Below are 22,109 nucleotides of genomic sequence, written 5' to 3'. Positions count from 1 at the left end.
AGAAGGCGCTGGCATCGAATGACTAATGCGGAGAAGCTTCCAGTGGCTTAGCTCATCGCGGAGATCGGAGTTACGCCACCCGATCTATTCTAAGCCACATTGATGTATACTTCAAATTAGGGCCCGGGGAATGAAACAATGGATCTCATGCGAGACTGTTTCGGTAGCTTCCAAATGGTTAATTCTATAGTCGATGCCAGTAACGTGACTTTCCGAGCCAGCGCCATTATCCGACCCGAAAGAAAGTGCGTAGAGTCATTCAAAGCAATAAAGAAGCTAGCGAGCTTGAAGCTATTTCTCTAGGTCACAAAGAAAAGAATGCCAAGAACTGAAGATGGAAGATCGTTGGAGGCTTGGTTGAGGTGTTAACATATTAATCTTTCTTCCGGTTTTCAAGGAGCTTTCAAATGGAATAAACGATTCTATCATTACCTTCTGAGCTTAAAATGGGTGATTCCTCTCCCATCCCCCGAGAACATTAGATCAGTAGGTTTTTTAAACGCCTCGAAGGTATAACTCTCTACTTCCTTAAGCCTGGATTCTTTGCAGCTTAAGAAGGACCATTTGTTGGCAATGTCATATAGGCCGAAGAAAATTCCGGGGCCGTCTAAGCTCGACCCCAACACACTCGAAGACAACTCGCAAGCAGAGCGGAATACGATCTATAACCTTGTTGCAAAGTAGGTAATCGGCAGACAGCTATAGGGTTAATCCTATTTTAATCCTCATAATACTAATTATGCCCTAGCATGTACCTAAAATCCGAATTCAGCGACTTGATAATCGTCTGCAAAGGTCGGGAATTTGCAGCTCACAAGTTTGTTGTTTGCCAACGATCAGAGCACTTGAATGGGCTTTGCGAGAGCCATCAGGTATTTGGATTCTTGAAACTGATGCTACTCGTCTCCATAGCTAATACCGTGTCTCTCCAGAACCCATCAAAACCACTCGTCATCAACCGTGAACCAATATTGATAGAAAAGACATTGGAGTTTCTTTATCAAGCAGATTACACAGTTCTAAATGCTACTCCCACAAAGAATTTCAAGAACTTGAAGGCCCCCCCAATCAACTGTTGCCTCCAGTATTCGAACATTTAGGAAAGCCCAATTAGCTAAATTGCGCGCAGCGGAAGAAAGTAATTCATTTTCTACGGAGATACAGAACGAAGAAGACTATCAGGATACGAGGATTCAATGGTCTGAGCGGCTGGGGATGAATTGGTGGAGATTTCACCAGAGCGGCAAACAGATGGGGTAGATGATGAGGGTGAAAAGAACATCCTCGGTGACGACGACCCGTTCCTCAAGGAATGCCATCCATGTTACTTCCACGCCCGAATGTACGGTGAAGGAGACTGCCTTCGAATTCAAGACCTGAAAGCCAAAGCAAAATCCCACTTCAAGAAAACATTCATGGATAACCCAGACGCTACGTCTTTCTCGAAGACGATAGAAGAAATCTATTCTAACCGCGCTGTATACGCCGAACTCAGGACGTTGGCGATTCACCTCATTGTGCAGAATCTGAAGACACTTTGGTTAGGGTCAAATCCTGTGCTCGATCGTGACCTTATAAAATCCGTTCCTGAATTCACGTCTGACCTGCTCCTCGCCGTGTTGGACTTGGGTGCGTTCAAGAATATCTTCGGACAACTTGCTGATCAGAAGCCTGCCGATGTCGCTAAGAAGAGCTTGAAGACGGAGATTCCGAAGAGGGCTTAGTTGGGTACTCCCGAGGACATGATACAAGAATAGTACAAATGAGCCAGCGGGCTTGCTTCATATAGTATCATGTCTGCTGGCGTGGAGCAACAAACTCATAGATGGCAGGTAATGGCGAGGGGGCTATGCTTCATAGCGGTAAGCGGTATTGATGGAATCCTGAAGGTAAATTTGGAATTGATATAAATTTAGACATGGCATAGTATGTACATTATATAGAAAAATTCGCTTTATCTTATCGATCACCTCGTAGTCAGTTCATAATTTTCCCCGCCGGGCCAGAACAATTTTAGCGCTCTCGAATTGGCTAGGTCCTGCATGCACCACCCGGGATAGTAGCCCTGGTATCTCTCCGTCCCTTCTATCTTGACAGGGGAGATTGCCAGGAGATTTAGAGAGTTCCAATTTCGTTGGGATATCCATCGGTATAAGCCACTGTTCTCCTGCAGCCGCCAACGCTTGGCTCGTTTATAGACGAGAAAGCTTCATGTGACGGTTGACATCCTTGTAGAGAAGGTAGCGGAACTTGCCAGGGCCACCAGCATAGCAAGCCTGGGGACAGAAGGCACGCAGCCACATGAAATCACCAGCCTCAACCTCAACCCAATCCTGGTTCAGGCGATAAACAGCCTTGCCCTCAAGGACATAGAGACCGTGCTCCATAACGTGGGTCTCAGCAAAAGGAATAACACCACCGGGCTCAAAAGTGACAATGGTGACATGCATATCGTGGCGGAGATCATTGGGGTCAACGAATCGAGTAGTCGCCCAAGCACCATTAGTATCAGGCATCGGGGTGGGCGCAATATCCTTCTCATTCAGGAACAGTGGCTCGGGAGCATCCAATCCCTCAACAGCCTCATATGCCTTGCGAATCCAGTGGAAGCGTGCGGTAGAAGAACCATTGTTGCGAAGCTTCCAACCGCAAGCTGGTGGAAGGAAAGCGTATCCACCCTCGGTAAGCTTGTGTTCGGCCCCAGCCACGGTAACACTGACCTCACCCTCCACAACGAACAGAACGCCCTCGGCGGTAGCATCCAACTCGGCCTTGTCACTTCCACCGCCAGGTGCCACCTCCATAATATATTGAGAGAAAGTCTCGGCGAATCCGGAGAGCGGGCGAGCGATGACCCACAGGCGGGTCTTATCCCAGAATGGCAGGAAAGATGTCACAATATCGCGGAATGTACCCTTGGGAATGACTGTGTATGCCTCAGTGAACATTGCGCGGTCAGTCAAAAGCTGCGACTGAGAGGGGAGACCGCCGGTTGGCGCATAGTATGCGCCAACGGCCTTGTTGCCGTTGCCGTTGTTGGCCATTGTGAAGATTTCGGGGCCAAAGGGGCTTGTCGGGTGAGTTCGAAGGGTGTATACGAAACGTGCAAGGAAAAGAAAAAGAAAAAGAAAAGACACGAGAAGAGATAAATCGTTGCTTTTAAGTCGGCCGGGGTTGGCCGCTGTAAATTGGAACCGGCTTAGACCGAAAGTCGGGCCTCTCCGTGCGGGGAGCCTCCGGGAAAACTGGCCAATGATTGGTGGAGTTGCTCCGAGGCCGCACGGCGGGGAAATGCTTATCGTCCGCTTGATTGGATCATGTAATCCTATCGAGTGATTGGATGCTCAAGAGGTATAAAATGCATCAAACTATATCTTATAAGACCAGTACTCTACTGTCCTGTGGGGTTGTTGCTATTCAGTCTCATGAGTATCAGATACCCCACGCGATACCAGCACAATGATTCAGTCAAATAAAATGAAATCGAATAAATTGATAAACAAAATATCCCACCCATACCGTACCCCATTTAGATAACATAACCATTCCATAGTAAGGGGTATATCACAATGCCAGAAACAAACTCCCAAAAAAAAATCCACCCCTCAATCTCAAACCCACATGACACCGAACAGAATAAGAATAACCGGAGAAAAAGAGAAAGTAGATATTACAGACATTACAGGTATTTCAATAAGCGGGATAGACATCAACTGTCTCAATCACTGAGAGTAGAATCGTCGACTTTGAGAAAATGGTTGCAAGGGTGGTGGTCCGAGGGGACTATCCTCATCACTGAAGATATGTTGATTTGGATCGTGTCGAGGGTGTGTTTTGTGAAGTGGGACTTGTGGCACTGATTGTACTTTTTGATATTCCCCTGCGAAAGGGAATAGGACTGTTTGATGTGAAACTTGGTAAACCCTGCTTGGTCTGTGCAGCGGTCATTGCCGGTGAGAAAGTTTGTGAAGCCGATCTCACATTGCCAGTTCCTGGAACCATACCCAATTCGGGTGTATGTGGGGATGGCATTCCGGCCGTGATATAATTCGATTGCTTTTGCTCTTGTGCTGTGGATAATGAGGGTGTCATAGTCTCTGTTGGTTTTGAAGCCGGACAAATAGGCTCTGTAGTGCTTGCTTTCGTCTCAAGTTGTTTTTGCATTGCTTCCCAAGATGACACGGCTGTTGCTACATCTGATGGCCCTGCGGTAACGACTGCTGCCGCGCTAGTCGTGATGTTCTCCGGCATCCCTAGCCCAATTGGGGCGGTTGGGATAGGAGGCGGCGACGTACTCAGTGTAGTCTCTGTGCGAGAGCTTCTGCCACGAGCAGTTTTGGTACTGCTGCTTTTTCGGACTGAGCGAGGTGATTTCGGTGTTCGACTTCCTCGGGGTGGCTTGCGGTCTTCTGTGGCTTTCTTTTCTCTTGCAGCTTGTTCCTCTGCCGAAGGCATGACTAGCTTTATCTTTCGAAGACCGGAAGCTAGGTTTTCCACATCATCGGACGGTGAGACTGGGTCCGAGGGCTTGGATGGCAAAAACGCATTTGGTACCTTGGGCACAGGCGGTGCCTTGCGGGGACTTGTGGATCGTTTCGGGGTTCCTGAACGTGAGTTTGGTTTTCGAAGACCTGTGACAGTCCCTGTTGCAGACTTTAATGACGCGGACGATGACCTTAAAGACACGGTTGACGCTGCCCTGCTAGGGGTTCGACTTGCAGAGCTTGTCAGATCATCCATGCCAATAGGCGCCACACCGCTGACACTCTTCCTGCGGCTTGCGTCCACAGACGGAGATTCCCCTGAAGGACTTGGCAGGTCATTGCCATCGATCGTTTGCCGTCTATTCTTCCGCATCGCTTGTTGACGTGGAGTAGCAGGGCGAGGCGAATAAAGACTCGGAGATTTGTTCTTTCGAACGCGCAGCTGTCTTCCCTCATCTACTGGTGCTGGAGGTGGCGGTGGAATAATAGCTGGATTGACACCCCCATCCAACGCAATTTGGCGATCACGTCGCTGTCGGGATGCCTCGGCGTTAAGATCTTCGGCTCGATAGCTGGTGGTTTGACGGTCCTGAGGAATGAGGATTTTGGAGAGTTCATGAGCCGCCGTCGCCCAGCCCACTTCTGGCAGCGGAGGTAATTGCGGCTCAATGGCCGTCGTTGATCCAAAGGATTTCCGTGGGGTGGGAACCTTCTTCGCCGATGATGATCGAGTATCTTTCCAGTACCCCTTCTCACGCTCATCCTTGACAGGCGGCGAGACCAACGCCTCAAGCTCGCTGAGATTGTTTGGAGACCACCAGTCCGCATCGTAATCATCTTGGAAAGAAAGTTGGTCCAAAGCCGCCAAGACATTCTCACTAGCTGTCTCAGACTTGACTTGCTTATTCATAGTCTCCAAACCATTTGTCGCACTTCCCAGTCCAGAGATATGACTTAATACGCCACTGGACAATGCACGGTCACTATATCCCCCTTCGAGAACACTGATCACACGCCCGTCGACACCGAGCCCTTCCTCCTCGGACATGCGGACAACATCTGCAGTGAAGCGGGCGTAGAATTCAGTAGGAACATTGACTTTATGCCTTTGCATGCCTGTGCCCTCCCACTCACTCGCATCAAATCCAGCAGAAATGAAGATAGCTGCCTTTGGACGCGGACCCTGTGGGTTATTCAGAAGGCGTTTCGTGTGATCCCTGAGAAAAGTTCGCGCCTTTTGAATCAGAATGGTGTATTTTGTTTCATACAATTTCCAGAACTCATCTTCAGTCACCCAGGTCTGGAGGTGCACATTCCAGATGGACTGATTATGCGATCCATCAATACAGACACTTGCATTGCGCACTTTCTCAGGTTCACCAGCTTCACAGGGGTAGGAATTGATATCATGCAAGCTGTAATACCCGATTGACGTCTTCTTATATGCCGGCGCATTTTTCGAAGCCGTCGCTGCTTTGTAGTTATGGTCGAAGGCAATTTCTTGCGAACCGTCTCCGTGGTGGAGATCAAAATCAAGGATAGCGGCATGAGTTAATCCGTGATGTGTAGCCGCGTACGAGATACCGACATGGACATTATTGATCCAGCAAAAACCAGATGGGAAATCGGACGAACAATGGTGACCGGGTGGTCGAATACAGACGAAAGCCCGAGATGTCGGGCCTGGTCCCAGAACCGTGTCAATACCATCACATACTCCACCCAGCGCACCTTCAAAAGCATTCAATGATTCGGAACAGAGATACAGATCCCCTTCGTGAAGAGCAGGACCACTAGCAGCACCGCTCTCTCCACCTGGAGGAGCAGGTCGAACAAGTTCTTTTCCCGTTAAAGCGAGGCGCGACTCTGCAACATCACACATACTATTCAAATCAGACATCCATTGCGTACCATGGACATTCGTCACAGCAGGATTCGAAAGTTCAAGTTTCCTCCCCGTCTTGCGGATTTGAAATGGCGGAGGTAGCAAGTGTAAATCTAGATCAGGATGCGGCGCATATTGACTCCCAGCATGCCGACGACCAAGTCGAACATAAGCCGCAGCAATACCAACCACGCAAGCTCGCATACGCTCAGGTCTCTCCACGATAGCAGCAAGAAGGTTTCTATTTGTGCGCGGGCGCGAAAATCGATGACCATAGCACGCATCGTGAACTAGAACGACCGTTTTGGACTGGAGATCCACCACTTGATGGAGATCGACCTCTTTCTGGAAATGCTCCATCGCAATCGAAGCTGCTGTGGGGCCCTGAGCCAGACGCGGTGGCAACATTGCGGGCATCGCGGCGGTAGTCGGGGACCCCGCTAGAGTGGCGAGAGGACCGACGCGATGTATCGCGTGGTGAAGACTGACCTGTGGGGGTTGAGACTGATCGTAAAGAGGCAGCTGATGCGCGTTTCTGCAATACTGGCGTAGATTTGCGGCGTTCTTCGCGTAGAGAGCCGGAACTGGGGATGCGCCGAGGGGTGGATTGGGTTGGGACTGGAGAGCGCGATGTGGGATCGCGGGGAGAAAGATGAGCTGGAGATGCGGGGAGAGGAGTCGCAGTGGCATTTGCGAGTGATAAACGATTCAAAGAGTCTGTTAGATCATTGTGAGAGTTGTCGATAGGAGCCAGGTCGCGCGGGCGATGTGGACGATCAATAGATCGTGATGGAGACTCCCGATCATCCTGCACGTTGAAGGGTTCCATTATGCAAGATCATAGAGAAGAATCATTAGATACGGTTAGAAGCAGCACCCAATCAATGTAATCCAGCAATAAAGCAGATTGTAGCAGTGCCGTGTCATACAACAGATTGTTTAAGGGGAAAGAAGAAAAAGGAGGGGAGAAAGTTGGACGTTCATCAAATTGGGGCAAGGGGCCAGTCGATCATTCCACAGCAGAAGACGACAAGCATTCTTGTATATGGAGAAATCAGCCGTGTTTCACTTGAACATGTCTTTGTTGAATTTATAATAATTGATTTGATTTGGTTTGATTTGATCTGATTTATTGAGTCTTCTTCTATTGAGAATTGCTCTAGATTCTAGAGTGATAGACGTGAGGCATCAACGTTAAACCATAAAACTCCGTAACAGAAAACATTTTGCAGAAGACCTATCCCAATGCCAGAAACACCGAAGCTGGGAAACATTCACTGAAGTGAGGAGGGAAAAAAGGAGAAAAAAAATTGACAGGAGAAAGAAGGAAATGACACAAGAATGGAACGTGAAATAGCACCACAAATGGAAAAGAAGCAGAAAGGAGAAGGAAGACAATGATCAACATTTATCACCATCATCTAGTTTGATCGCAGGCCCCGCCATTGATACCATTGAAACCAACGACGACCCAATGATGCCTTCTCATCTAAAGAGCCAGAGGAAGAGGAGGATGTCTGTGATTGCTGTGATCGACGTCGCCATTTATCCTCTTGCTTGCGGCTCTTCTTTTCAGTTTTAAATCCACGCGAGGCATGCGAATTGCAGAAGCAATGCATGTGGACTGTTTCGACACTGATGCCAGGGCAACTATTGCGACGCTGGCCGCCACAGACACTTTGACCAGCATCTTCTTCACAGTGGCACCAGGCGTAGAGTGTGTAATATTGTCGACACATGATGTGAGATGTGAATTGTTCAATTGGAAGTTATTTGGAGTGGTGGCTTGTCTTTCGTTTGGGTTGGATTCCTTTTACAATATTTCGCAGAGATCGTCCAGCGGTGATGTCAGTGGAAGGTGGAGAGAGCTGGTGCGTCGATCAATCGCGGTATGACGAGGTATAGATTGAATACAGCAGATTTGAACACGCAAGCTGGAATAGCGGTGTCTGAACCTCCCAAAATGAAACGTCCTTTGGTCTTCTTTTTAACTTGAATTTTCTCCTTTTTTTAAATTCTGCTCAAATTGCGCGAACTTCCGGTTGCTTCGGAGCTTTAGTGCCGACAAGGAAGTATGCGGATAGACCGGAAGTGGGTCGGCGGGGGAAGAAGAGAAAATAGTCGTAAAAGGTAAAGGGGTTTAAGGGGAAAGGAGAAGGAAGAATAGGAGATGAGGAGGTAAAGTAGAAAAGGAAGAAAGAGAAAAAAGAGAATCTCTCCAGGTGGAGACTAGTAACGAAAGTAGGGCGTTAACAGGTTTGCGCCGTTTTGATTCTAGATCGATTGGTGCTTGACTGGGGAGAAAAAAAGGAACCCGCGGGGGGTCTGACGTCAAAGAAACTGCAAAAACGGCCGAGCTCGACGCGCAATTGTCTACTTAATGGCCGGTTGGGCTGATAAATGTACTCTCTGTCGATTGCTCACCAGTGGGGGGAACTTGGCTAGTTAACCCTGATCCGTCCGGCGGTTACATCTTCCATCATGACCCAGGTGGTATTCTTCTGCGTTCTTGGTGGTCTGTTGAGGGACTGGCAAGCTTGGTACTGGAGTCACAGGGTCCTGGACGACCAGTCACTAGTTGTCTTGGTCTCACCATTTCAACAGCAATGGTGGCTGGGCAACTCGGCAGCTGGGCATAGACGAAAATAGGATAGACCAGAAATAGTAGTCTGAAAGGAATATCGTCGAACAATGGCTGAAGTCCGTCAATGCAGTGTGAGAGCTAGCGGCTAGAGTAAGGTTAAAAATAGGCCGAATCGGAAATCTGATTCTGCATCCTAGCCCGAAACTCAAGGGCGGCAATTCACTGAGATTCAACGGTCAAAAGGTGAAGCAAAGCGAAGTGACAAATCGCAATCCACCCGACTTGAGGAATGCTGCTCCAGATCTGACCTTGTTCGGGTTGACGCTTCATCCTCATTGGACGGAGTATTCTGTCTGAGTTGCCGCCAGGACCCGGTGACACTCCGGCTGAGAGTATCAGTTGGCGCCGAAGGTTGGCCGAGATGGGCAGAGCATTCCCAACGTCGCATGGCCGAGCAGATCCAGAGACTCGGACCGGCGATCATGGATGCAAACGGCGATGGATCATCGATCATCGATCAACAGGCCGCTTGAAGGTTGGGGCGCAAGGGATGTCATCTCCGCCTTGATGCCTGGGTGCCTTTGTGCCTGACTGTTTGAGTTCGAGTGGCAGGTCATGTGATACGGGAATCTCCGCGGAATGTAATTCATGCCTGAGGCAGATTTTATCTTATCGCCGCGGAATCTGAACTTCTTCAAGTAGACCTTTTGTGTTTTTCTGTTTTGCTACCGCATCAGATGGAGAGGATTGCACAATAGCACAGAGTTTTCCTCATAGAATTTCTCTCTCATTAACCCAACACCAAACCCCAAATGACAGAACCAAATATGACCGCCACCCCCGCGCGAGCTTCGGCACTCCTCGCAAATCTGACAGCAGTCACAGCCCGCATCAGCACAGCAGCATCAACAGCCAACACAACCAAACCAATTCGACTAATCGCCGTCTCAAAATTAAAGCCCGCCTCTGACGTCTTAGCCTTACACACAGCCCCGGCATCCCACACTCACTTCGGTGAAAACTACCTCCAAGAACTCCTCGAAAAATCCCGTCTTCTGCCCCGCACAATTAAATGGCACTTCATTGGTGGACTACAGTCAAATAAATGCGTGACTCTCGCCCGGGATGTTCGCGGGCTTTGGGCAGTCGAAAGCGTTGATTCAGAAAAAAAAGCAACACTTTTAGATCGAGGCTGGGGCGAACGAGATCAGGAAGAAATCACCGCGTCAAGAGAAAGAGCTATCTCGGAATCCGAAACCTCGCACGATAGAGACCTGACGAATTCCGAGGGATCAGATCCTCGTCTCCGCATCTATGTTCAAGTTAATACTTCCGGTGAATCGAACAAATCCGGTATCACCCCGGAGGCAGCCCCCGCATTGGCGCGCCATATCCGGGAGAAATGTCCCCGACTTAAATTACAAGGTGTGATGACTATCGGGGCGATTGCGCGGTCTCAGGCTACGACGGCGGAGACTGAGAATGAGGATTTCTTGACGTTGAGAGAGGCGAGGGATCGTATTGTGACCGAGCTTGGGTTAGTTGGTGATGAGGCGAAATTGGAACTTAGTATGGGTATGAGTTCTGATTTTGAGGGGGCAATTGCTCTCGGTAGTGATCAGGTTAGAGTTGGGACGACGATTTTCGGTGATCGGCCGCCGAAGAATGAGGCGAAGGTTATCTAGATTGTCGGAGAAAATGTACACAAACCTTATATTCCTTGGAAGGAATATTATTAGTGGGGACCCATGTGTAATATAAATGGGCAGGTTTTATGAGGTTACTCGTTTATACTGTCTCCGGGCTATACATATGTAGCCGTGGAAAAGTGGTCTAAATGTACACAATCGAGAGATCCGTGAATCCTCGCTGATATTGGCTAGAAGCTGAGAATATACATGCATGTTCCTCGCCTTCACATTACTCGTACGAAGCTTCACGCACTGTCCCCTGCGAAAGTTTCTGTTCCATCTGCTTAACAAGTGCCTGCGGAACACCTTCTTGTGTGGCGCGGACTGTAACACGATACATCTAGAAAGTTCATTAGCACGAACCAACAATAAAGTTGAATGAAAGAATAAGTGACATACCGATTTCTCGTAATTAGGCTCTAAACGCATCAGACAACCAGTCTTTCCAGCCTCAAATTGAAAAACGGCACAACCGACAATGTTTTTAGGGTTGGGATCGACGCCGTCAAGGATCTTCCAACCAAATCCTTCCACGGTGCGTCTTGTGAATCCTTCTGTGGCAGTCTTATGTTTGGCTGTAACTCCAAACGTCTTCTGTCCCTCGAGCGGACCACCGCCAATCTGGCGCCAGCGCTTGAAGAAGTCTTCGGCTGACAACGACGATGGCTCCATGTATCTGTGCATGAGAACAGGGAGTTGCAAAGTGTATGCCTGCAGAGCACCGGCCAAATACGAGATTCGGATGGTTGGAGCGTCGCTGAATGGGCCGTGGACAGCACAAAACAGTGTTTGTTGGGTCTGACCGGCTGCGTTGACTGTCGAGTCAGGAAGATTCTTAGTATCAATCTTCAGATTTGGCGTAGCTGGGTTGTCGATGGTTGTCGTTAAAGAGGTAATTGGGTAAGTGGACTTGTTAGATATGTATAACTTGACGACACCCATGTGGCCACGGTATTCTGAACGCAGGCCAACTTGGATTTGAGCATCTTCGAAGAGCACACCTTCGGACGTGTAGTAGAGACGGTTGAACCCAATGTCCCAGTCTGGTGTCAAGTGCGCCGCGCTGGCGAGGTTTGGCGCAGGCAGTGAAGGCCCAGTGAAATCCAGACCGGCCAAGTCACCGGAAGCACTCGTAGCACTTGTTGGGGTCCCGTTAGATCCCGTTCGATTACCATTAACAATCGTTGTGAAGGAGCGCTTGAGGCCGGTGGTTTGGGCCAGGAGAACTTCTTGCTTATCAGAATTGGCATCCTTGCCACCAACAACCCATGTTTTTCTTTCGGTTGTGCCAGCTGTCTTCTGGTGCAGACGGGACAAAAGGATGGAGGTTCGCTCTGAGAACGGTGGCATCTCATCACACACCGTTCGAATTAGATCGTCTGATGGTAGTGTTGCCAATGATAGATATTCAAATGCTCGTTGCTGCAACTCGGAATCAGGAGAGTGGCTGTATAGCCGGAATATCTGAAGAAGCTGAGGCTTGATCTCGGGGAACAAGTTGACAAACTTGACGAAAGATGACAAAATCATAGCTCTAGCATTATCAGACCCGGTAAACATTTTTGCCTGTAATGCCAGGAATTGCTCAATGGGACTGGAGCCGGGGTTGTCCGCAATCAAATGCCCGAACTCGCCGAGAACATAGCAGCCAATTTTCACTAAACTCTCATGACAATCATTCTTCATATATCCAAGGAGAGTATGTGCCGCATAGGCCTGCAGCTCTTCATTATTGGTCACAATTTGAATGACTCGCTGCCACACTTCATCATTGACATGGTCACCAGCTAAAGAGAGGAGTTTCAGAGTCATGTCAATATACCACTGGGCATCGGTGGCGTATTTCTCGGTAAGAATAGCAACCTTCAATACCATTTCCTCGCGAATGGCATAATCTGCTGTCTGCAGATAGCGCAGAAGCTCGTTCACAATCGGCCCCGCGTTTGTGGTGTCACACATACTGTAGAGAAGGTCCAATCCCTTACGCCGAACACTAATATCCCTGTCTCTGAGGGATCCAAGAATAATATTCTGATGCTTTTTGATCGGGTCAAGAGTTTCGGTTCGAGCGGCAAAGTGCGTCAATGCATCAAGGCCAAGATAACGCACGTTGGTCTCGCGGGATTGAATGTATTTACCCAGGCGCGAAGAGATCTGCAGCATCAAGTTATGCTCTGAATCGAGGTGGATGAGGAGGTTAATGGCTTCGAAGAGGATAGCGTTTTGTGCGTTGTTCTGCTGGACATTCTTGGGTGTTTCCATAGCAGATGCCATCATCTGAGCAAGGGATTCGCGAATTATTTGACGAACATGGCTGTCCTCAGATGGCGGATAGTACTGTAACAACCGAAGCAACTTGACTTGTATCCACGGGCATGGCACACGGTAATAAAGGTAGTCTGGAGCGATTTCATTGTCCACGACAATCTTCTTCAGTCGCTGAGCAGCTTTCACATAGCTGCCCTTGTATTCATCAGGCATATCCTGAGCCAGTGCCATGACCAGCGACGTCACCGACAAAGTGACACCCATATCAGGGTCATCCATAATGGAGATGATTCGCTCAGCCCATTCTCGACGAACGATACCCGGATATTTGCGGTACAGACGAAGGAGCGTAAGAGCCGCCTTCTTCTTAACAAAGGACTTCGAGGTACTGTATCAAGTTAGATCGGCAGCTTCCCACGTGTTATAGGGGTATACTCACGGTGAGATCAGCAATCTATGGACTTCGGTGGCCAGCGCTTCTCCGAGCTCTCTACCACCCACATTGGCTACTGCGTGAAGCGCCAAACAATTATTCAACTCATTATGATCAAGGAGATCCTTCCGAATACTGTTCACAACCAGGTGTAGCAACTCGTGTTCTTCGTGTAAGAACAGGGTTACGGCCAAATAACCAATCTGCTTCTCGGAGTATTTATTCGACGAGATAAGATTGACCGCCTCGAGATGACCGAAGTCGACATCGTAGCCCTGAATATAAACATAGAGCAGTTTGCAAACGTATTTCTTTTTCTGATAGCCGTTGAGACTGCCGCCCTTGAACTTCTGTCGAATGTTGGCCAACTCCTTATTCACGCGCTTCTCCTCTAGTTCTCGAGCTCGCGCGTTTCGCAGGTCAGCGATGAACTGAACGAGACCCCGCATCGACGACATGATGGCGGGTTCGGTGTCGTCGCGGACTCGGGTTTCGCTTTAATCTCACGCGCAAGGGAGGCGGATGGTCAACGGGGGTTTGTCGGGGGAGTGGGGTTCAAGGCACAGGCTCGCATGCCACGCGGAGATCACCTCAGGGGTTCGCAATCGGATTGACCACCTCACACAACCATGTCCCTGATATACTGAGGCGATGGTGGTGCATTGGCCGACCAGAGACGACGGAAGAAATCGAATGCGCGATATTTCTCGGCTTGAAGAGGTTGGAGACAGGGGGAGCTTACGGTCGCAGGAACTGGTGGCAGTCAGCACGGACAAATTAAGCAAATCAATGCACGCGCATCGCTAGAGAGACGAAGATGTCAGAAGGATTAAGCATACCGAGGGAGGTTCGAAAGAAACCCAAGCTGCGAATGCCGTCGCGGTATAAACAGGAAATTTCAAGAACAACACGCTGCTTGGCCGTCCCTTCCGCTGTCGATCCTGCGCCACAGCGGAACGGCATTAGGTGGCGCAGGATCAACGTTGATGCGATGTGGCGGTGCTGCAGGCGATCATACTGTAGACAGGACTATACTGAGGCTTTGAATTAAGTCGAGGAACTTGATAGTTTACAGTTAATCATTCCAATGATAGTAAAAGTACTTTTAGTGATGTGGACAGAATATAAGAATAGCAATTTGAATGATATCTCATGTCTCGTTATCAATTACCACAATTTCAACTTGTGAAAATGCGGGCTGAATAAAAATAAGTGTACAAATGTACGTCAAATACACAAGTGACCTCAATCCTCTGAAACGCCGCCCATGAACAATGATAGCCAGTTATGTTCAAGTGGGAAATGCAACACCGTCAAAGAAACACCGATTGATGCAGTAATTTAAGAACGAGTGGTGAAGTCAACCTCCAGGGCAGATTCAATGCCCTCGGCCTTCTCGCAAGTGCAGGAAGCTATGGAAATTGTTAGCATTTTGTCATATATATGGATCTGCGAGTTGTGATTCACTTACCAGAGGGACGGCTGCCACAGGCGCAGGCTTCACCAGTAATGGGCTGGTTTTCGGTGACAGCGCGCTCACAAGTGCATTGGCCAGCGGGGCGAGAGCCTAGCAGAATCATATTAGCATCAATCGGTTGTAGATATTCAGATAATTGAACATACGGCAGGAACAGCGAGGACCAGAAGTGGCGTTCTCAGTGGCAGACTTGTTGCAGGAGCAGTGGAGAGCATTCTCCTTGCCGCAGGAGCACTTGGCCTGGGCAGCACAGACGCAGCCAGCGCCGGCGTTGGTCTTGCAGCAGGTGGTGTTGGGGTGGACCATTTTAGCGGTTTTTGGTGGTGGTTTAGAGGTGATGATGAGTGGAGATGTGGATCAAATAAGCTCGATAGCTCACGTTTGTCCGGCGGGATACAAGTTAAAAGATTTGTGTTGTAGAATTCGTTCACAAGAGACTTGTTTGAATACGAGATGAAGATGGAATGAAAAAGCAAACTATCTCGAGGAGGCCAATTGGTTTTATACTCTGAGGTGTTTGCCCGAGTGCGTCACCGTAAATGCCTTGATTGTCAATAAGCGGACTCTAATTGGTCAGTTGCCACAACAATAAAAGCGGGTCATCTGACCAACACTGGGTTGTCTGCCAAATCCATCGATTTTCACTGGCTGAGCTTGTTCGATTCAAGTCAAGCAAGGCAATGCTGACCTTTGCTGACTTTTGGTCATCTTGTGATTCGATGGATAGCATGGCATGATCCCCATGAGGCTCCGCGAAGCAACCTTGATTCCACTTGTATGCATGTTTGTACGCTAGAAGGTTCAGGAACAGTCAACTTCAGGTACGAGGACATTATTACTAGAGCGAATGATTAACTTTCATGTCTATGGACTGCATTCCTAGGAACATTGGCGTTCACAATGGTTACTGGTAAATACTAACACCAGTTTAACTCGATGGCTAATACTGTGCTCTTCCGAGGGTTGCGGATATGTATACGAAGGGTGCGAGAGCAGAGCCGACACGTTGGCTGGTTTATTGCGCCATGATCGACCAAATGCCGGCAACAGAGGCTGGTATGATACTCTTAGGCTGAGTCTAAGAGCAAATGAGATCTTGAAGTTCGTCAGATAATGCCGGATCGTCGATATAACACATCAACCATTGATGTAGCTTATTGATTAGGCACGCCTTTTACTACCCGCGTGAACTACCAGGCTCTGTCGATTTGCAGTGTTACTTTCCAAGTCAGCGAGTCAAGTAGTCGCTGCAGGATGGGCAAAGATTCCAACACATCTAGGACATCTAGTGGTACCCTCTACGGCATTCCTTTTCTTTTGATTAGGGCCTTTTTCACCACAGATAGTGATTTCTCATGCAATTTCTTCGAGTACTGATTGCGTTGTTTGAATTATGCTAATCCAACAACTTGCTACAATAAGACAAGCGGACTGAGACATTCACAAGTCACTCAAAGTACAAACATCGCCAGCTATGACAAGGCCCATGCGGATTTCAGCTTCCACACAGCAATATCGCCTGACTGGATCTCTGAATCTTTACCGCCAATTAATAACTGCGCGTCCTCCACCCGAGGAAGCTTCGCAATTTCAAGCCCATAGTTGAACGCCCATAGCAATGACCCCCTCCGAGAAAATCGCAACGTCGGTCCAAGATCATTCTTACTATCGACTTTGCGCCCCACAAGATCTGTTAAGCCCGCGTCATTGGCAATGTCGCCAAAGTACGAAACCAGAAGCTCTACCGGAGCATTGAAGCCCAGATAGTGGAACCCATTCTTGGAGCAGGCAGCCGGCTTGCCAGGTCGATGTGTTGAAGTATATTTGATCGTCGCATTGCTTGTCTTGTTCTGTCTCTCGCAATATACCCATTCCTCCCAGCCCGAAATATTATATGCTTTCCCGCCATAGACAACGCCGCTTCCTGCGTAATCTGGCGGAGTCTCGACGCGGGTGACTCTCATTGGGAGACGGTTGCGGACTGAGCCTTCTGAGGGGTTGAGGCCTGGAGTGTAGCTGAACGCAGATGTTCTTGAACCTGTGTTTGGCCCGAAAACAACCTGGCCAGTGTATTTGGCTAGTGCTTCGTTGAATGCATCGGTTATTATTGGTAGACTTGGTACAACAACAAGCTTGTACCCATCAAGCGATTGATCCGGCCCAATGACATCTACCGAGAGGCCGAGACGACGTAGAGATGAATGGTAGTTGTAAACAAGATCCAAGTACGTGAGTGCCGGGTCCTCATAGCTCGTGTCTTGTGGTGTCCACGTTCCGCTGTACGGCTCAATGCCCCAAACGCGAGAAGAAATGTAGTCGAACACAAGGGCCACATCTGCTTTTTGGTCCTTGTCCTTATCTGCGCGTAGTATATCTTCGAGCTTTGGAAGATCCTCGTCTACCACGGCCTGCATCTCGAGGAATCCTTCGTCGATGGAATTGTCTGAGGTGAATAAACCAGACAGGGTCTGCTCCTGACCGAATGGGACCTGACGCCAGCGGAAATAAGACACCAGATCGCCCATATTGGCGAAAACCTCATGTGTCCATAGTCGAACCATTCCTGACAATGGAGACACGCGATAGACATTCCAGTTGAGTACACCGGTCTCCATCTCCATGACTCCGAATGGCCCAGCTGTCTTGTTGTACGCGGAGCCTGATACACCACGGTAGAGAGCGTGGTGGAAGGATTGCCAGTCTGGAAGTCCAGTACGCAAGTAACTGACTTGATCGGCATCAGACAGGCTTGGAATTTGGCTCGGACCAGCAAGAGCGTACTGATCAAACGTGGAAATGTCGATTCCAACCTCGCGGGTGAATTTATAATGGTCGAAGTCAATAAAGGCCATCATGAAATTGTGTGTGATGAATTTTGTGGGCGAATATTTTCTCAAAATCTCCGTCTGCTCTCGCGCAAAATCGATAAGCATGTCCGAGCTAAATACATACCAATCGAGTAGGTGGATAGGCTGTGGGGTGTAGACCTCCAAGAATGGTGGTTGAATCACGTCAAAGCTAACATATTGATTTGACCAAAACACTCGGCCCTGGGCAGAATTCAAGTTTTCAATTGTTCCATACTTTTCTTTCAGCCATTGGCGGAATCTTTTGATTGCATTGTGATCGTAGCTTTGTGTTGTATCATGGCATCCGAGTTCGTTGTCCAGCTGCCAACCCGCTACTACAGAGTGGTTGCCATAGCGTTCTGCCAGCTTGCGAGTGATTTTTTGACTCAAATGACGATAATCGTATGAGGATGTGCTGTATCCACGACGAGACCCAAAGATCAAAGTGGAATTGGTTTTGTCCACGAAGTTGATATCGTACTTTTCGCTCACCCAATTGGGTGGGGTCGCAGTAGGTGTTCCAATTATCGCTTTCAGGCTATATCGACCAAACAACTCCAGAGTTTTGTCGAGTAAAGTGAAGTTGTACTGTCCTTCCACTGGCTCTAGGAGAGACCAATCAAATTCATTCACTCGCACGTAAGATATGTTAGCGTCTCGCATCCGAGCCATGTCGGCCTCCCACATGTGTTCCGGCCATTGCGACGGGTAGTAGTCGACAGCGAAGTGTGTTCCTGAAGGCCATCGATCTAAGGATGGCACAAAAGATTGATTCTGCTCTGAGGCCCCGCGACGGTAAGGTGTAACGCTGGCAGAACTAGCAGTCCAAAGGCTGATATAGACCACTAATCGGCGAAAAAACATTTTCGCTAGCTGGAACGAATGTGAGCTCCTGTCTGATCACCAAAATATGCGCAGTCTCAGTATTTAAATCAAGTTGCGCCAGCCTCCCTCACCCAAATGCCGGCATTCCACCGATGTCCTATTTTTTTGCCGTTTGAGTCCTGGCCTTCTCAAAGCTGGGGTATTGTGCGGGGTTTTCTTTGCTCGACTGACGACACTCCTGAGTTTATTTATTTACCCGTGTGATATTCATCCACATATTTCCTCTATTCACTCGGATAATATGCGTCCCGGTTAATAATTTGGATGCCGAAGTTTCCCCGGCACTGATCTTAATCAATATTTGGTAGAGTAACCCCGCAATTTCATCGGGAGCTCCCCAAACGCAGCTACGGCATGACCTGATAGATGACCCCGATTGTGGTAGGTAGGTTCTCGAGCCAGCAAATATTTTCTATAATGATGATAATTTTGCTGATTGTTTCGTTTTACTTGTCTCGTTCTTGATCCAGCTAGATGCGGGGAAAAATCGAGGTCTATAACAGTATGAGCTTACAGTGTACGCTTCTATTAGCTGGCGTGGTAGGTAGAAATATTCAATCAAGATAAAGCCATTAAATTTGTCGAAGCCCCGAGCAACTAATACTTCTGGTGAAGCGATCAAGAGAGTTCAGTAACACGTGAACTTCCAAGCGCCAGCATTTCCCTTCCAATATAAACAATGCTTCCTGAACCTCGGCCAGAAAGGTAGCAAAAGTCGTCGTCAATATCATGATTCTACGCGATAGAAAACCCGATCAATTTGCAGTACTGGATCTAATTAGCGATTAACTTCATTCTGTCGAAGGGTTTGACTCACATCAAGCCGTACTGAAAGTGCCTGGACTCCCTTCTCCGTGGTAAGACGCACTAATCTTGGCGCATCGCGGTGCGTATTGTACTGATTACATATGCCAGTAATCCACTGGCATCTCCTAGAACCATCTTTGTTACCCACCCAACTGCTAGAACCCACTTTGAAGTCTGCTTGTATTGCGTAGATTCCGTTATCCCCGACAATAAGATTAAACCCCATGAGTTGCTTCCCAAAGATGTTTATCAACATATATTGATCGGGGATACAGTACCCCAAAACCAAGCTTGGCTTGCCACCATCTCTTTTCAATAGACCGAACCCAGTAATATAGGTGTGGTATGCCTCACGCAGAACATACACCGCTAGGCTAACGACTGATTCGTTCAAGGGGACAGATTGTATAGATGCATGGTGTGCCATATTGCACCTTTCGCATTTTCGTTTATTATTTCCTTCAAGTTGATTATGGAGTCTGTCACATCTAGCTTTCAAGTGGACACCTTGCCAAGGCATGTCATGATCCAAACTTCCATGAGATTTTATCTCCTCATCACTAGGTTTTGTCATTGCATACCTGTCTGCCAGCCATCGATTGTTATGCCATCGCCGGCGGAGCTCGAACAGACGGTCGTGCCACTCACTTAGGCGGACAGAACATCTATATATCAATCTCCAGTCTGTTTCCTTGGAGCTTTGAAACCTTCGATACCTTCTGGCTTTTTTAATATCATTTTCAAGTTCAGGTGCCCTTAAAAGAAAGTTCAGGTAGCCGCGTTCTCCATGGGGGAAAAACCTTGTTCTCCAGAATTGTCGATCTTCAAATACTTCCGCCATTGATCGAGATACTCGTCTTAAGTTGAAAAACTCTGCAGTGGACAGATAGCTCGCAACGAGAGTTCTCATCTCTAAAGGGAGCAATCGGAAGGAGTCAGTCCCAGAGAGACGATACTCCTGTCCCGCTTTCATTTGTATCCGCGGGAGCTCGGGACATTTCTTCGGAAAAAGACCTCGAATGTTAGGCCGTTTTAGAGGATGAGTAAGTCGTACCTCTTCCTCCATGCGTACTACGTCATCTTGGATGGTGTTAGCTCGGGATCGTTATCTGCTTACTTGAACGGAAACCAGCTCACAGTGAAAACTCCTGCCCGAAGGAGCAATGTCTTTACAGATTTCAAAAAGCTTGTCCAGATCAGGGTCCTCTCCCAATTGTCGACTCAACACAATCCAGCAACTCTCGTGGAATATATGAGCGTTGCTGGGTTTCAAGCATGTCATTTCGTACCAAGGGCCAAATTCTTTTCGAAGTGCTGCCCATTTAGAAGATCCGAGATGGCTACATATGCGTGGCGCGTTGCTCCATTCAACGTTGGCAAGCAAGACACCGGTCAATCTAGCCCCGTCTGACGTGCGATATACTGTGGTGTATCAGTACGTGTTATCAACCAAGTTCAAACTGAGGAGATAAACCTACGTGCTCGATAATATTTGAGCCATTCCTCTTCGGACGTTTTGCCAATGCTATATCCACAAGAGAGACAGGTGCAAACTGGTTGTTTACAAAATTTTGGACAATAAGAGCCACCAAGACCTGCCTCAGTACCCATAGTGCCAGGAATATCTTTTGATAGATCAAGAAAGTAAGTATCTATCTTCGAATTCTGCGAGTAGAGGAAGGAGAAAGTGCTAATGCGAAGTGCTCTTGTAACGGTCATGATGACATCGACTTGTAGCCTTACCACAGTGCTGTCCAGCCATATATTGCTCGCTAATTTAGTGTGCAATTAACCTTTTTCAAACTATACCAAGGTTTGACCTCTGGATAGAAGCAACTACTGTGATCACCTTCGCTGACTCTTATGAATAAGGCCTTTTTTGGGAGTCCGAGATATTGGCCTCTGCATCCAATCTTTTTTCAGTAAATTCAATTTATCAGCTACTGTACTCTCTGTCCATATCGTCAGAACCTAGGTTCTATTCTTCTCATCATTTTTCACCTAATGGAAGCTCCATTCATTATTTACATTGATCAAAACCCTAGAAAGCAACTGACGACTACTAATAATACTCCGCTATGAAGTCTCTCTTGTCACGTCGATTATATTTACAATGAAGTACTGACTCATTCAGAATTTGTATAGAAGACCTAGGGAAAGAAACACAATCACAATAACAACCATACACAGAAAATTATCGAAAGCCTTGCGATACTCCCTCAAAAAGACCCATGGAATATGCTGCCCCCGAAAGAAAGACAGATTTTGTTGACTACAATTAAAAGACTCGATTGATTAGAGGAGCGCTGAGGTCCATGCATTTTTAAAAGGCCATCTAGGCAATCTTTCGCGAGCTGTATATAGACTGCTGGAGTGGCCTAAAAGCCAAAAGAAATACTATTTTCTCAAACAGCGTGACTGATCTTTGAGTCTCTTAGCGTCATAAAGCAGATACCAAAGGGGGCTTTGAATAGACCGTTGTTGTATCAATTATGACTTTTCGACTCACCCTAAACCCGAAGTTTCTTCCACATACAGTCTATAGCCTGCTAAAGGTCATTATTTATCAGATTATGATATATCATAGATTTACTTTGAGTCGTCGAATCCTCACTATCTAAATGATATAATATCGCTTGGGCCAGCTAGGGTAGAGACACTTGAATCCAATATGTCCTATCTGAATGACATGTATACTGAGAGAGAGAGAGAGAGGCATGCGTCGCGTCTAAATGCCGCCAGACTT

General features: G+C 47.9%; 10 protein-coding genes across 10 annotated transcripts; 3 read left to right on the top strand and 7 right to left on the bottom strand.

The window, feature by feature from the left end:
* Window positions 1-573: 573 nt before the first annotated feature.
* Window positions 574-1,724, top strand: N7469_008789 (uncharacterized protein; the record flags this gene model as incomplete). The annotated part of the gene is made up of 3 exons (XM_056647707.1): window positions 574-680; window positions 749-872; window positions 1,230-1,724. 3 exons carry the CDS (start codon window positions 574-576, stop codon window positions 1,722-1,724), a joined length of 726 nt encoding a protein of 241 aa, XP_056497472.1.
* A 468-nt stretch (window positions 1,725-2,192) lies between these two features.
* N7469_008788 (uncharacterized protein) lies at window positions 2,193-3,044 on the bottom strand (the record flags this gene model as incomplete). Its single annotated transcript, XM_056647706.1, has 1 exon — window positions 2,193-3,044. The coding sequence occupies one exon, from the start codon at window positions 3,042-3,044 to the stop codon at window positions 2,193-2,195; it is 852 nt and encodes a 283-aa protein (XP_056497471.1).
* A 748-nt stretch (window positions 3,045-3,792) lies between these two features.
* N7469_008787 (histone deacetylase hosB) lies at window positions 3,793-7,198 on the bottom strand (the record flags this gene model as incomplete). Its single annotated transcript, XM_056647705.1, has 2 exons — window positions 3,793-6,809; window positions 6,859-7,198. 2 exons carry the CDS (start codon window positions 7,196-7,198, stop codon window positions 3,793-3,795), a joined length of 3,357 nt encoding a protein of 1,118 aa, XP_056497470.1.
* A 592-nt stretch (window positions 7,199-7,790) lies between these two features.
* On the bottom strand, window positions 7,791-8,108 carry N7469_008786 (uncharacterized protein; the record flags this gene model as incomplete). The annotated part of the gene is made up of 1 exon (XM_056647704.1): window positions 7,791-8,108. One exon carries the CDS (start codon window positions 8,106-8,108, stop codon window positions 7,791-7,793), a length of 318 nt encoding a protein of 105 aa, XP_056497469.1.
* Window positions 8,109-9,060: 952 nt separating this feature from the next.
* Window positions 9,061-9,486, top strand: N7469_008785 (uncharacterized protein; the record flags this gene model as incomplete). Its single annotated transcript, XM_056647703.1, has 2 exons — window positions 9,061-9,084; window positions 9,151-9,486. The coding sequence occupies 2 exons, from the start codon at window positions 9,061-9,063 to the stop codon at window positions 9,484-9,486; spliced, it is 360 nt and encodes a 119-aa protein (XP_056497468.1).
* Window positions 9,487-9,780: 294 nt separating this feature from the next.
* N7469_008784 (YggS family pyridoxal phosphate enzyme) lies at window positions 9,781-10,638 on the top strand (the record flags this gene model as incomplete). Its single annotated transcript, XM_056647702.1, has 1 exon — window positions 9,781-10,638. One exon carries the CDS (start codon window positions 9,781-9,783, stop codon window positions 10,636-10,638), a length of 858 nt encoding a protein of 285 aa, XP_056497467.1.
* A 235-nt stretch (window positions 10,639-10,873) lies between these two features.
* N7469_008783 (AP-2 complex subunit alpha) lies at window positions 10,874-13,803 on the bottom strand (the record flags this gene model as incomplete). The annotated part of the gene is made up of 3 exons (XM_056647701.1): window positions 10,874-10,984; window positions 11,044-13,300; window positions 13,352-13,803. The coding sequence occupies 3 exons, from the start codon at window positions 13,801-13,803 to the stop codon at window positions 10,874-10,876; spliced, it is 2,820 nt and encodes a 939-aa protein (XP_056497466.1).
* A 161-nt stretch (window positions 13,804-13,964) lies between these two features.
* On the bottom strand, window positions 13,965-14,308 carry N7469_008782 (uncharacterized protein; the record flags this gene model as incomplete). The annotated part of the gene is made up of 2 exons (XM_056647700.1): window positions 13,965-14,056; window positions 14,185-14,308. 2 exons carry the CDS (start codon window positions 14,306-14,308, stop codon window positions 13,965-13,967), a joined length of 216 nt encoding a protein of 71 aa, XP_056497465.1.
* Window positions 14,309-14,686: 378 nt separating this feature from the next.
* N7469_008781 (putative copper resistance protein Crd2) lies at window positions 14,687-15,128 on the bottom strand (the record flags this gene model as incomplete). The annotated part of the gene is made up of 3 exons (XM_056647699.1): window positions 14,687-14,757; window positions 14,817-14,912; window positions 14,969-15,128. 3 exons carry the CDS (start codon window positions 15,126-15,128, stop codon window positions 14,687-14,689), a joined length of 327 nt encoding a protein of 108 aa, XP_056497464.1.
* A 1,166-nt stretch (window positions 15,129-16,294) lies between these two features.
* N7469_008780 (beta-galactosidase) lies at window positions 16,295-18,535 on the bottom strand (the record flags this gene model as incomplete). The annotated part of the gene is made up of 1 exon (XM_056647698.1): window positions 16,295-18,535. The coding sequence occupies one exon, from the start codon at window positions 18,533-18,535 to the stop codon at window positions 16,295-16,297; it is 2,241 nt and encodes a 746-aa protein (XP_056497463.1).
* Between the last annotated feature and the right edge of the window lie 3,574 nt (window positions 18,536-22,109).

This window comes from Penicillium citrinum (genome assembly GCF_028827155.1).
Source record: "Penicillium citrinum strain IBT 23319 chromosome Unknown utg000008l:1.0-2707905.0:1.0-2709502.0, whole genome shotgun sequence".
NCBI classification, from domain to species: domain Eukaryota; kingdom Fungi; phylum Ascomycota; class Eurotiomycetes; order Eurotiales; family Aspergillaceae; genus Penicillium; species Penicillium citrinum.
Note: the sequence above shows the minus strand (reverse complement) of the source record. Positions and strands in the feature narration are given on the sequence as shown.